The sequence below is a fragment of the Trachypithecus francoisi genome, unplaced genomic scaffold (genome assembly GCF_009764315.1).
Source record: "Trachypithecus francoisi isolate TF-2019V2 unplaced genomic scaffold, Tfra_2.0 Lachesis_group12, whole genome shotgun sequence".
Lineage (NCBI taxonomy): Eukaryota > Metazoa > Chordata > Mammalia > Primates > Cercopithecidae > Trachypithecus > Trachypithecus francoisi.
In genome coordinates this window covers 28,261,777-28,275,722 of record NW_022681457.1, presented here as the reverse complement: position 1 = coordinate 28,275,722, position 13,946 = coordinate 28,261,777, and the positions used below count along the sequence as shown (strand labels likewise).

Sequence of the window (13,946 nt, the reverse complement as noted above, 5' to 3'; positions counted from 1 at the left end):
ACAGGTGCATGCCACCACGCCTGGCTAATTTTATTTTTATTTTATTTTTTGTAAAGACTGGGTCTCGCTATGTTGCTCAGGCTGGTCTCAAACTCCTGGTCTCAAGCAATCCTCCCAATGTGGCTTCCCAAAGCACTGGAATTATAGGCATGAGCCACTATGCCCAGTCCGAATCTTTATATTTTAATAAATGGGATTCTATTATAAAATAATCACTTTGTCTTGGCTATTTATGACTACTTGGGTATTCACAAGGAGCAAAAGGATTATTCATTTATTAAACCATTAACAGATATTTATTGAGCACCTAGTAAATACCAGACACTATTTTAGGGATATTAGTGAACAACAGAAAAGGCGATAAAAGCTCCAATGGGTTTACATCTGGTGGTAGAGGAAGGAGAAAGATAATCAGTAATAAATACTGTCATGCATTTTATACAGACGTTTTGGTCAACGATGGACTGCATATACGATGGTGGTCCCATAAGATTATGATAGAATTGAAAAATTTCTACTGCCTCGTGATATCATAGTGTGACGCATTACCCATGCGCTTGTGGTGATGCTGGTGGAAACAAACCTCCTGTGCTGCCAGGATTATTAAGTACATAATATTTGATAATAAATGGCTGTTACCGGTGTATGTATTTACTATACTATTTATTGTTATTTTTTGAGTATACTCCTTCCACTTATAAAAAACAAGTTAACTAACGGTAAAACAGCCTTGGGCAGGTCCTTCAGGAAGTATTTCAGAAGAGGGCACTGTCACCTGAGGAGGTGACAACTCCATGTGTGTTATTGCCCCTGAAGGCCTTCCAGTGGGATAAAAGGTGGAGGCGAAAAACAGTGATGTTGCTGGTCCCGACCCTGTGTAGGTCTAGGCCAATGTTTGTGTTTGTGTCTCAGTTTTTAATTAAAAAGTTTAAAAAGTGAAAAGAAAAAATTTTAATAGAAAAAAAGCTTGTAGAATAGAGTATAAAGAAAGTATTTACTTTAAATACTATAAAGAAAGAGTATAAAGTAATTTTGTACAGCTGTACAATGTTTTTCGGTTAAATGTTATAACAAAAGAGTCAATACGTTTTAAAAAATTTAGAAGTTTACAAAGTAAAAGAGTTATAAGGCTAATTTTATAAATTTAGGGTAGCCTAACTGTACAGTGTTTACAAAGTCTACAGCAGCGTCCAGTCATGTCCTAGGCCTTCACATCCACTCACTGACTCACCCAGAGCAACTTTGAGCCCTGCGAACTCTGTTCATGGTATATGCCTTATACAGGTGTACCATTAAAAAAATTTTTTCATACCATATTTTTACTGTACTTTTTTATGTTTAGATATGTTTAGATTTGCAGATATGATTATGTTACATTTGCCTATGGTATTCAATACAGTAATATGCCATACATATTTGCAGCCTGGGAGCATTAGGTTACACCACATAACCTAGGGGTGTGGCAGGCTGTGCCATCTAGGTTTGTCTAAGTGCATTCTGTGTTGTGCACACAATGATAAAATTGTCTAACACCAATTAAGCAACACATGACTGTGTACTAATTAAATAAGGAAAGTATTTAGTATTTGAGAAGATGACAAATGCAATTTTAAAAAGTAGAGCAAATAAAGGGGTTCAGGAATTCCAGAGCAAAGGGTTTTGTGATTTTATGTAAGGTGGTCAGGGGAGGCTTCCTTGAGAAAGTGACTGAGCAAACAGAGGAAGTTGGTGAGGGAGGTCACAACACAGCTATCTAGGAGAAGAGGGCTCCCAGGGAGCCAGGGAGGAGTTAGGAGAGGGAAGAATGGCAGATGTTAGTCTAGGGATGGGGGAATCTTGAGGCTCTTGAAGACCACCATGGAGATTCTGGCTTTACTCTGCGCCAGTGCAGCTTATTGCTGGTACTTATCAGGAGTTCTGAGGTGTGGACATTTAGTAACTGTTGGTGTTGAGAAGAGGCATGGATGAAAAAATATCAGAAAATACCTGGTTATGATATGTGCTGCCATTTGTCATTCCTTTTTGGAAACTCATTTTGATTCCTCATGTGCCATGTTTAAAAAATAATGAAATTAAGATGGGCTTCAAATAGGTTACAAAGTGGAAAGGCGTTTTGGTTGGGCAAAACACACTGAGGTCAGTCCATTTGCCCTCTGTCTCTGTTGCCCGCATCGGGACAGGCAGCTAGGCTGGCAGCCATGGCTCTGTATCTCTTCTGTGCTGGCCGCTGTTTCCAGCTGCAGCTCCAAAGTCCATGGGCAGTTAGAGGCTGTCCTTTAGACAGATGTTAAGTTGGAAGGAAATATCACCTTCATTCTGTTTAGAAAGGAAATTCTCCCCAGTCTCTGAGGAAAATTTTTTTGACATAATTAATGTGAGTGATTCACACTCTTAAGATTTTTTTCTAAAACAATAAAAAGTACATTTACTGCTGTAGACTGCTGCCACTAAAATGAAATCTCCTTCAGCGGGCAAAGGGATAGATTTTTTTTTCTTGTACTGTTATGCTTATTTATACTATTATTCACATATTTTTAGAAACTCCTTAGTAAAAAAATAAGTATAATTGTATAAGAAAGATAATCATTGATACTTGACCTTCAAGGTTGAAGACAACTAGATGACTGAAAACCTCAGGCTTTAGATGAGAAAATGATCTCACTGGATGTGCACTAGGACTCACAGAAAAGAACACATTAATAAACTTTTTAAAAGAACCTACACATTGTAGATGAATAAACAGGAAACTATTACTCTGGTTGTTCCACCCATCAAGTAGTGGAAAAAGAAACTTGGTTAAGTTGAAGAGGAAAAGATCAAAGGAACTGAGAACCATAAATTTGCTCTGTTTGTAAAATAATGCGAGTAACGCAAATTGCATTATAGCAGAGCTAGATACGGCATACATTTTATATAACGCCCCGTGGTGCATCCGTCCACCCAGACAATCAACAAGTATTTTCTAAGTACCTGCTATGTGTCATTCACTGCTGTGGGCCCTAGAGAAAATGCCTCCTTAGAGAAAAAGTAGACAACCTACAAACTCTGGGTGCAGGATCAGTTGTTAGAAACCCAACACTCAGTAAACAGTTCACAAAGTAGGCTTCTGTTAAAAACTTACTTTCAAAATTGATTGCTTCTTTGCAGAGCACATTCTACCCTGGTTATGGCCCTTAGCGAATCAAAATAGTTTTAAATTCTAAATGCTACTAACATTTAAAATCAAGGCAGACCTTAAAGATATAAAAGTTAGCCTTTTTTGATTACAATTAACATTATAATAAAAAGCATATAATTCAATAATTTGCTACTTCTACTGAGGCCATCCTAATATTTTATATGATGTGTCAATATTGTGAGTACATAGCCTTATTCAATTAAATTTTGAGTTGGTTACAGAAATTGAGTGTTTGTGATCTCCAACCATAGTGATCATGTTTCCAGAACCCTCAAATCAGGTCAGCTTGTCTGAGACAGTGCAACACGATGTAGGAATTGTGTTTATGTAAGAAAAATCTAACCCTTACATTTACTCAGAAGGTACAATCAACCTTAATTGGAGAAATCATGACAAAGGCACTCCAGGTTGAATAGTTAATATTCATACAGCTCAGGATTTCTTTTTACCAGAGTAAGTGGGCATGAAAGGTGTGGATTTTAAATGTCAAGAAATGGAAGCAACAGAAAAATTCCTAGAAAAAAAATTAGTAATGAAGGAATGAAAAAACAGTATCAGATACAAAACTAATTCTTCTGCATACAGTACATGATTTATTACAATGTTGAGAAGAAAAAAGAAAGTTTTCACCTATTTTCCCATCTATCCTCTATAAGTCCTGGAAAAAACAAAAGTTGCATCTCATATGCTAACTCTAGCTGATTTTGGTCCAGCTGCCCGCAGGTCTGTCTAGAGGGGCTGGCTTCTCAGCCTGTATCTGGGATTTAGTGGCATTATCTGTTGAAGATTTGGGGATGGAGTGGCAGTTTATACACCCCATGTTTGATACCCCTGGTCTAGACCAATCAAAGTCACGTTTACCCTACAAAGCTTTCCTTGATGAGTAGAACGCAAGCTGAACTTCTGCCTTCTAATTCCCTGCATAAGAGTTCTGGGCTGAGTGCCTAGCACCAGAATGCATGCAATCTTTAGCCTCTCCTTGCACCGTGCACTGTTTCTACCAGGAGAGAATGCTGGTGTGTAGGAGACTGGAGCTCACCTCCTCCACTGATGACTCTTTGTTTTCACTGAACTCAAAGGGGTTCTGAACCTTCTGCCAAAGGGAGGACAGGAAAGGGGGTGGTGTTACCAAGCAGCAGCAAATTCATGGATTTTGCTCTCTGGCAGGCTAATTTGGGGGTGGAAGGGTGGGTGGGCCACATGGAACAGGCAAACAACACCAGACTGTCTCCAGTTCAAAGCTATTTCCCCCTCCTCATATTTTTTTGGTTAAATAGTTATGCATTGCAAATCTCCAGGATGAAGATTAAACTAATTGTTCCTTCATGGCTCAATGTCAGATTCTTTATTTCACTGTATCACTTACTTTCCGAGGAAGGGAAAAGGCACTAGCCTACATGCCAGGGCAGGTCGGCTCCTGGTCTCACATCATTTCTCTCAACCCTTGTGACTTTGCTCAAGTCCTCCCTCACTATTTTTATTTTCCTTCTGCTTCCTACAAGTCTCTGAGCTTAAGGAAAAGGAAAGGAAAGCTGAGAAGGTGATTGATATTTAATGGGGCCTCTTCTGGGAGATAGCACTGAATTTGGTATTCTACAATATTTTCTCCTGTCATAAGAAGGTAGACACATTTTTTCCCATTTTACAGACATGGCATCTGAGGCTCAGAGTTAAGGAACGTGCCTATGGTCACACAGATAATAAGATACATACTCAAAAGCCTGTGTTCGTTCTATTTATCCTTGTCTCTTGACCTTTCTATGCTGGTTTCTCTGTAAAATGGGGCTATCAACTACCTCCCAGATGGCTTAATAGTGCTGCTGCTCATTTCATCCTTTTGATCATGACTTGGCATTTATAAAACACATAGCATTATTATAATGTGCCATTGACATAAAAAGTGCTTGCTGATTGATTAATTGATTAGGGGAACTGAAATAAATGAGTCATAAAAACAACATCATTCCTTAACATTGAAAACAAAAGTGCATACAATCTGGATATATAATCAGATAATTTTAATAAATGAGAAATCATGTGTCACACAGCAGCATTTAAGCCTGACCTGCCAAAGTATCAACTCAACCTCGCTCTCCTGTCACATGGTACAATATATGAAGTGCTGTACCGTAGAAGAGAGTCTGTGTGGATGGACTCACCGGGGAGAAAGTCTATGAGGTGGGCCCTTTGTGCTGGGATCCATATCCTTCCAAAGGTTTGTTTCATGTGAGCATTCAGAAATTGTATGTAAAATAGTTTGAATGAGCTAGTGAACTTTTTTTCTAGAAAGAGAGCCAATAGCTTTCATCAAAACTAGTGTAATATAGTGGTTAAGAGTTCTCAATTAGAAACTGAACTTTCTGAGTTTAAATCCCAGCAACTTCACTTACTAGCTGTGATGCCTCGAGTGAGTTAATAAGTTTCTGAATGTCTCAATTTTCTCATCTGTAAAGTGAGGATAATAATAGTACTGATCTCACAGGGTTGTTGGGAGGATGAATGAATTCATGTATGTGAAACATCTGACACACAGAATTTGTGTTCACAGCAGCCACTACCAAATTCATGACCATGACAAGTTCTCAAAGTCATCAATGATCTTAAAGATGACTTTGGTATTCTATTGTTATTCTGATTAATAATAGCTATTATTTACTAAGCACTTCTTTTAGACCTTACATAAATTTCCTTACAAAGTACTAAGCACCTTATATGCATTACTTTCTTAATTCTTACATATCCTATGAAGTGGGCAGTATTATTAATCTTATTTTACACTTGATTAAGCCTTGACTGAGGGTTAAAGAGTTAAGTAATTTGCTCGGAGCTACATGGATAATAAATGCAAAGCCAGAATGACTCACTCCAGAGCACAATTTCTTAACCAGTAAGGAACAAAATCCTTGTAGTTGAAAGACACCTTCTCAAGGTAAGCCAGAAGGGATTATTGGCTCACCAAAAAACAAAAATAAAGGAATCCATGGCAGCATAAAAGATCACATCAAGGATTAAACCATGGCATTTGTCTTCTCACCTCCACAAAAGCCATGGGAGCCACAGGTTTTCAGGTACCCGGCAAGCACAGCACATACGCAGATGTGTCAGACAGTGCTCCAGGTGGGATTTGGAAGGAATGGAGATGTCCATATCTGAGATCCTAGGAAGGGTGAGCAAGCCAGGAGACCTGGAAATGGAGGCCAGAGGAATGTGGACTGCAGTAGACCACATCTTCAATCAGGAAACTGAGGTGAAGACAGGCAAGGGCTTGAACCACAAGAAACATTTCAGTTTCTGGTTGCTGCTAGATGTTGTTTTCTCAGACTGTTCAATATTTCTGGTATTAGCTCTCAGTGCCTGCTGCATGGAGGGTGCTCAACATATATTTGGTGAAATGATTTGAAGGGGGAGTTAGAAACAAAGTCAATTATCCATGACGCATGATGAAGTGTGCCAATTGTGAATGTTAGCCTTCAATAGGTCTCCCAAAAACGTACCACATGTATGCAGGGGATGTTGATGGTACTCAAAACAATTTAGGGATGCTTCCTTCTGGAATTATCTGCAAAACTAGTTCATAGGCATCACAAAAAATTAACACACTTTCCCAGCTTGATGCTTAGGGTAATTAATGGGTAATTAATTACTGGTCTTGGTTCTAAATTACTTTTGGAAATTTGGGTTATTTATCACTATTTTTTTTTTTTTTTTGTGAGACGGAGCCTTGCTCTGTCGCCCAGGCTGGAGTGCAGTGGCGGGGTCTCAGCTCACTGCAAGCTCCGCCTCCCAAGTTTATGCCATTCTTCTGCCTCAGCCTCCTGAATAGCTGGGACTACAGGCACCAGCCACCTCGCCTGACTAGTTTTTTGTATTTTTTTCACTATTAATGATATTCTTTAAAATGTGCTCTAGCATCTATAGCAATGAGACAATCTTTACATGTAGCTTCTATTATGAGTACTTGACTTACATTAAATCATTCAACTCTCAAAACAGCCCAATGAAGTAGGTATGGGAGTCACTCCATTAATAGATGAAGAAACCAAGGCACTGGGTTTGCAACATACCAAACGTCATCAACTAAAAGGAGGTGAACCCACTTGTTTGAGTAATTGGGACATCATTGGAATAAGCCTCATTTCTATTTCCCTCAAATTATCTTAAAGGGAATTGTATTCAATTCAATTCAATTCAATTGTATGTTGAATTCTGACTTGTGTGTGTGTGTGTGTGTATGTCTGTGTATGTGTGTGTGAAGGCATATTTCCTTATAATTCATTCCTGCACTGATTATTTTATTTAGCCTCCTTCAAAAAATTATTTTACTCTTTAAGAACAAAGCCATTTCTTGTACGATATAATGGAGGTTTGCTTCTACACTAAATGTAGGGAGTGTGGTGTAAAGCAAGCAAACTACAGAACTGTTTGTGTTGCACCTGTCTCTATCTCCTCCTTTAGGGAGAGTGGTCTTTACACTGCACTAGCAGAAAGAGATGACCGTGGCAACAACCACCCTGTAAGGTAGCTATTTGTTCCATTTCAGATGGAAAGAAACCGAGACTTTCACTGAGGTTTAAGTACCTTACCTAAGCAGCACTGCTAGCAAGAGGCTGAGGTCAGGGCTGTCACTTTTCCCACTGTACCTCAGTTCCTTCAGGGGGTATATACAAAGTTTCTATTTGTGTTTAAAGAAAAATCAACTGCAATTGTCCAAAATGGAGAAAACTAACTTAAAAGTAGTTCCTCTAAAAGGTGGATCAGATTTGGCTCAGAATTAAAGTCTGATACAGGCAAGAGAACTCCAAGCTGCTTTAACTGAATTCTAACCTCGAGATGTAGATACATTCTAATCCAGGACATGAAAACACAGTATGCTCTTAGGTTAGGAGGCTGAACATGGGGAAGCAGAGCATGGCCCTTGTAAAAGGAGATGTGTTTTTTAAAAAAGAATCTAGGTTAAGCAACGAAGAAACAAACAATTGCAGAGTACAATTACACATCATGTACTGTTATTAGGATCTTCTGCACAAAAAGTCCTTAAGGATTCTTATCATCCTTCCTTTACAGTGGCAGAAATGGGGGATCAGAACAGTTATGGGGCTTGTCTAAGGTTACACAGGCAGAAAGTGGTCAACCTGGGCTGGGGCCCAGGACAATCTGAATCCATGTGACATGTGCTTTCTGTTACTACACACCTCCTTGTGATTAATGCAAAATTCTAGAACAAAATATTTAAACAGATGGCCAGAAAGCACTTGGAAAAGAAGGTGATAACCCTAGGTGCCAGCGCAAAGAAACAGGGCAAACTGAACCTATCACTCTCCCTGATAGGGTTTCTGGCCTGGTAGATCCAGGCAAGGCCGTAGACACCCCAGGTGTCTCAAATCAGTATTGTTTTGAAAACAATGAATGAAAATATGTGCCCAGGATTAGGGCACAGTTAGGAGAATCATTGTGTGGTGAATAAAGGAGGCTGAAGGGTGTTATTAGTGGATGGTTGTAAAACTGGAAGGTGGTGACATGCCACAGTTCTCTGTCCTTGGCCTGGTCCCATTCACATATTTGTTCACTCACTCACTCACTCACTCATTCACTCACTCACGTACAAGCATTAATTGAATGGCAATGATATACTAGGGCTTACGTCAAGAACAGGGAATTTGGGATGGACACCAAAATGTGCCATGCAGAATCTTCTTCAGAAGGGTTCCTTGCACCAGCTGCTGGAAGCCTTCAATTGTCAGCACCTCAGGATCTGCCTCAACTGCAGAGAGCTACCTAACCCAAGGGCATGCCCCTTCCTAGTGTGGCCCACATCAGAGCACTGATTGATTGAGCAGTATCAAGGTTATTCATCTTAGCCAAACTCACACTAACTCTGAAGGCTCCTACTAGTTCCCGAGTTTGCCTGGGATCAGCTCAGGCTGTTGTTGGTTGTGTAAAAAAGCTCAACTTCTCCCTCTGCCCGCCCACACCACAGGTATTAAGTCCAAGGTCACTCCTTAATAAACATCCTGCACACTAAACTTGGAGTTGGAGTCATTCTGCTTCATGGAAAACTCACTGGTAAAAGAAGGGGCTTTACCCTCTGTTCATCCTTTAAAGAGTACAACTACAATCAAGGACAAAATTACATATTTGGTTTAATAAAAGGAAGATTTTTCTTTCAACAGTGGAACAGTCTGCCTCAAAAAACAGTGAACTTACATAAGCAGAGGGACACTGTACTGTTGTTGGAGTGTCTCTGTTCTCCCTGCTGTTAGCTAACAAGCAGCACAGTATCACTAGTATTTATAAATTAGTGATTAGAAAATTATTTTAGAACATTCTGGATTCAATAGGCACTGGAAATAATTTTAAACATATATGAGAAGAAATCCCATTTCCTAATGAACTCCCTGAAATAATTTGAGATTACTTAATTCTAACCTTAAGATGCAGATACAATATAATTCAGGACATAGTGGCAGAAACTAACTGTGAAAGTCCACCAATAGCCATTTGTTCTTTTGTCTTTTAGTAATAAAACCCTGAATGTTAGCTGGCTACATGTTTATCTAGCAAAACACTACGTTTTCCAGACTCCCTTGCAGCGAATGTGTCCATGTGATTAAACTGTGGTAGTGGGATCTGGGTGGTAGTGATGCGTGCAACTTCTGAGTTAAACTCTTAAAGAAAACCTCTTTCTTTTTATTTCTTCTTTCCTCCATCCCAAGGCTGGTACATGGAAGTACTTGTGGTGGTAAGGCAGCAGTGCCACTCTAGGAAAGGGGAAGCAATAATGCAGAAAATTCCTGGGTTTTTGAGTGACCACTGGAATAAGACTCTTTAACCTCTGGACTGCTTATCAGCTTTGACTTTTATGTGGGAGAGAGAGAAATCACCTATTTAGTTTAAGCCATTATTATTTTGGTCTCTGTTAAAATAGCTTAGCAAGTATTCTAACTTGCACAGATGCCAAATCAACATCTCAAACCTGGGTGATGTTCATTCTTTGCCCTGTAAGCATGGTATCTTATCAGCAGACTGGAACATGATAAGAATAAGAACTATTACCTTTACCTGTGAGTTAACTCCTGTATTATCCTTCTGCCTTTTTGGTGTTCTGCCCCACATTATATTTTATTTCTATATAAAAATCAAGGGCTAAGGCAAAATCTGGACTACAATTATGTTTATTTGTCTAACTATACAGTAGGATTGTTGCCAGCAATTAAAATCTTGATTTGTCTTGCTGCTGAGACTTTGTCTTGAGAAGTAATTTTCAGATAAGTTTATATTGTATATACACATAATTATACGATTCATTCATTCCTCCCATTTCATTCATCAATTTGACTGTCCAATATATATAGCAAAACTATTCAAGTAAAAAAAAAAAACCAATTCATGATAAAAGAGATCAAATTAGTTATAGTTCATGGATACATATTAACAAATAATGAAAAGAATAAGTGAGGCACAACTTTATCTTAAAAACTTCAAAAGAAACATAAAACAGAAGTCCGACGTAAACCATTGCTATGAATAATTTATTATTTGACATTTCTTCATTTCTATTAATGTAATGATTGATGCTTTTGTAGTATAAAAACCAAAGCTTAAATAAAACGTTCTGATATATCATTAACTGGTGTAGACCCTATTTCTTTTTTAGTACCTGAAGAAAATATAGATGTATAATTGTCTGCTCTTTGGGCTGGAAACACGTAAAGTCCAAAATCATTGTCATTTTTATCATAGCACCAGCTGGATTTCAGGTTATTTCTACTTATCTGGCTCTGGAGTGGAAGTGCTGCATATGTCATTTATAAAATATACGTACATGATTGGGCATGGTGGCTCATGCCTGTAATCCTGGCACTTTGGGAGGCCAAAATGGATGGATCACCTGAGGTCAGGAGTTCGAGACCAGCCTGGCCAATGTGGTGAAACACTGTCTCTACTGAAAATACAAAAAGTAGCCAGGCATAGTGGTGCATGCCTGTAATCCCATCTACTCAGGAGGCTGAGGCTAGAGAATCGCTTGAACCTGGGAGGTGGAGGTTGCAGTGAGCCGAGATTGCACCATTGCTCTCCAGCCTGAGCAACAGAACAAGACTCTGTCTAAACAATAACAACAACAACAACAACAACAACACAACAACAACAACAACAACAACAACACTATCTATATCTATATCTATCCGTATCTACACATGGGTTATCAAGGAGAGGGCAAGGATTCTAAAGCCAAGAATATGTTTTCAGTTACAACCTCTCTTTAAACTTATGTACATCTAGAAACATGCTCACTCTTTCCTAAAGTAATGATAACAGCTCACTCTTCCACACCAAGTATGAAAAATTATAAATATTTAGGAATCACAGAAATAGCAGATCCAGGTTCTCACATTATAGAGAACAAACTGAAGGTGTGGGTGCTGGGAGCGGGAGCTGAGGGTCCCTTGGTGTGTGGTGGTGTTGATTTGCAGAAACAGAGTAACTTCGAGGTCACTCTCTCTGGGTGTCTCCATCTAGTTTTCACTCTGCTTCCCTTAACACTTTTTCATCAGAATCTTAACCACACCATGTCAATATATTTCCTTAAAAACAGATGTTGTGAAGAGCTCAGGGTAAACCACCACTTTTTGCTGCATCCTCAGCAATGTATCTGGTTGGAGGAATAGCTACCAGATAACTTAGCCATGCATAGTCTATTCAACAGCAGGAATCTCTTCTTTCTTGGATTCAGCTACATTCCGGCAAACATCCACTATGTTTCTGGGACTGTGCCAGTACATTTGCTTTCACATAAATTTCTTCACATAATCCTCTGAACTTGCCTTCTTTTACTTACCCCAGGTAGCTTCCAAAGGGCCAGTTTATTACACAGAGAATAAACTCAGAGAAGTGATAAAATAAACTGCACAGACGTGGCTATAAACTGGTTTTAGACACTTAAGGAGATTTTTAGTAAAAAACATTATTCAGTAAGTGAAAAATAATTTGAAAGATGCCACTGAAAAGTGAAGGAGTGTGCATTTAAAATACCACCATTACTAGAACTCACAGGCCAATATGTAACTGTAAAATCTGCACCTTCCATTGTAGAAGGAAAAGAAAACTAATACATTTCATGCTTCCCTTTTCAAGAAGACATCTTAAAGTAGCAGGGGAGTATATGATTAAAAATTACTTTAAATATTGTTTACTGTGGTTAGTTACTCTTAGCAATCATTTTGGTTGTCACCAACAGCAGCGATCAAGTCCGTTATAAGCATTAAACACTAAAGAAAGCATCATGATAGACATTTTTCATCCTGGTGAGGCAAAAGTTTATTCTCAAAAGATGGATGATTACAATTCATTTAGAAAGGTTAGTTGAGATGTTTCCTGAAGCATCTTGAAAATGGTTCGGCGTTTATTAACTGTCCTGTTCAAGGGGAATGCTGTACAGAGATCTCATCTCTCTAAAGAAGATGATGCCAAGAACATATTAGCTGCCAGTTTGAGAGCCTTCATCTGTTCCTCACAACTATTTTTAGAAAACAATGGTGGCATTTATCAAACAGAGAAAAGACTGTAAATGTTGGAACCCAGAATTCAGCAATTAAAGAAATTTAGTAGCTGGGAATTGGGGAATGGAAGTGCAAATTGTGCAAAAATACCTCTTTTTTTAACCCCAAGTCTTAGTTTGTCTACAGGAAAATACCTATTTGAATAATATAAATAAAACAATTACTCATATCTGAGGTGCCTTAAAGATGAGATTATTTAAGTCAACTTGATAATACAATAGAATGAAGGATATGAGTCTTAAATTTGATTTAGACTATGATTTTGATTAATTTTTGGTTTTAGAGCATAGCAATACAAACAATAACCAGTTTCCTTCCATGTATTTTCATGTGGTGTATCATAGAAAAGGAAACTAAGATGGGTTTTTAAAAATCACTGTTGGCAAATCTGTGAACTTCATGTTGTTTCTAGTTGCTGAGTCTGCATGAGAGATAAGTCTGGATAATCTTTTTATTATTTTTTCTTTTTAAAATGCTTGCAGGAAAATAAGTCAAAAGAAAATGTGGTTCCATGCATTTTTCACCATTTTGAAAAGCACAAGGACTGCAATATAAAATAAGTACAACTTTCTCAAGCTAGAATGAGCTTGTTAAGGTCTATAGAATTCATTATATGGTGACCATATGCAGGCTTCAATTTAAGGAGTTTCTGATTGACTTAATGCATACAGGCAGAATATAGCTCTGTTCAATCTCACTAAAGGTCAACACACACACACACAACACTCACCACTGGTGATGGGGAAAGTGCGATGTTGCCTATTGATGCCTTCAATTCATCTACAGTTGCAGCATTCTTAAGAATGTCTTTAGATTGCAATGGTTTAATCTTGATATTAAATTTCTTATGTGATTCTTCTTCTTCTTCCGATTCACTCGAAGAATAAAAGTGCTTTCCTTTGGTAGGTAGAACACAGTTAAAGATACATAACTCTTTCTTCTACTGGGAGGCAACCACTCTAAGACAAGAGTGTTTGCATATAGAGACAGCAAAAGTATCCTTAGATGGCAGAAAATCAAAGCAAAACATACAAAAGTAAAGGAGGAAAGGGTTAGACTTATTCACCTTTCCTCAGAACATGATCAAGGATGGTGAATTTCACGAAGCAATGGTTCTAATATTCTACATTTTTGCAGCGGTCGGCCATTTGTTGTGTCATACGCTGCACACACAGACAAGCACATGTGAGCTGACTCATCTACAGAGAGAG

At 38.4% G+C, this 13,946-nt stretch overlaps 1 protein-coding gene across 24 annotated transcripts in view; it reads right to left on the bottom strand.

Moving 5' to 3' along the window:
* Positions 1-13,946, bottom strand: part of SGIP1 (SH3GL interacting endocytic adaptor 1) — a 245,175-nt gene that overhangs the window by 119,586 nt on the left and 111,643 nt on the right. For all 24 annotated transcript variants that reach the window (XM_033225190.1, XM_033225193.1, XM_033225191.1 and 21 more), the window contains one exon: positions 13,466-13,641. In XM_033225190.1, coding sequence (XP_033081081.1) covers positions 13,466-13,641 — 176 coding nt within the window. The remainder of the gene's footprint in view (positions 1-13,465; positions 13,642-13,946) is intronic.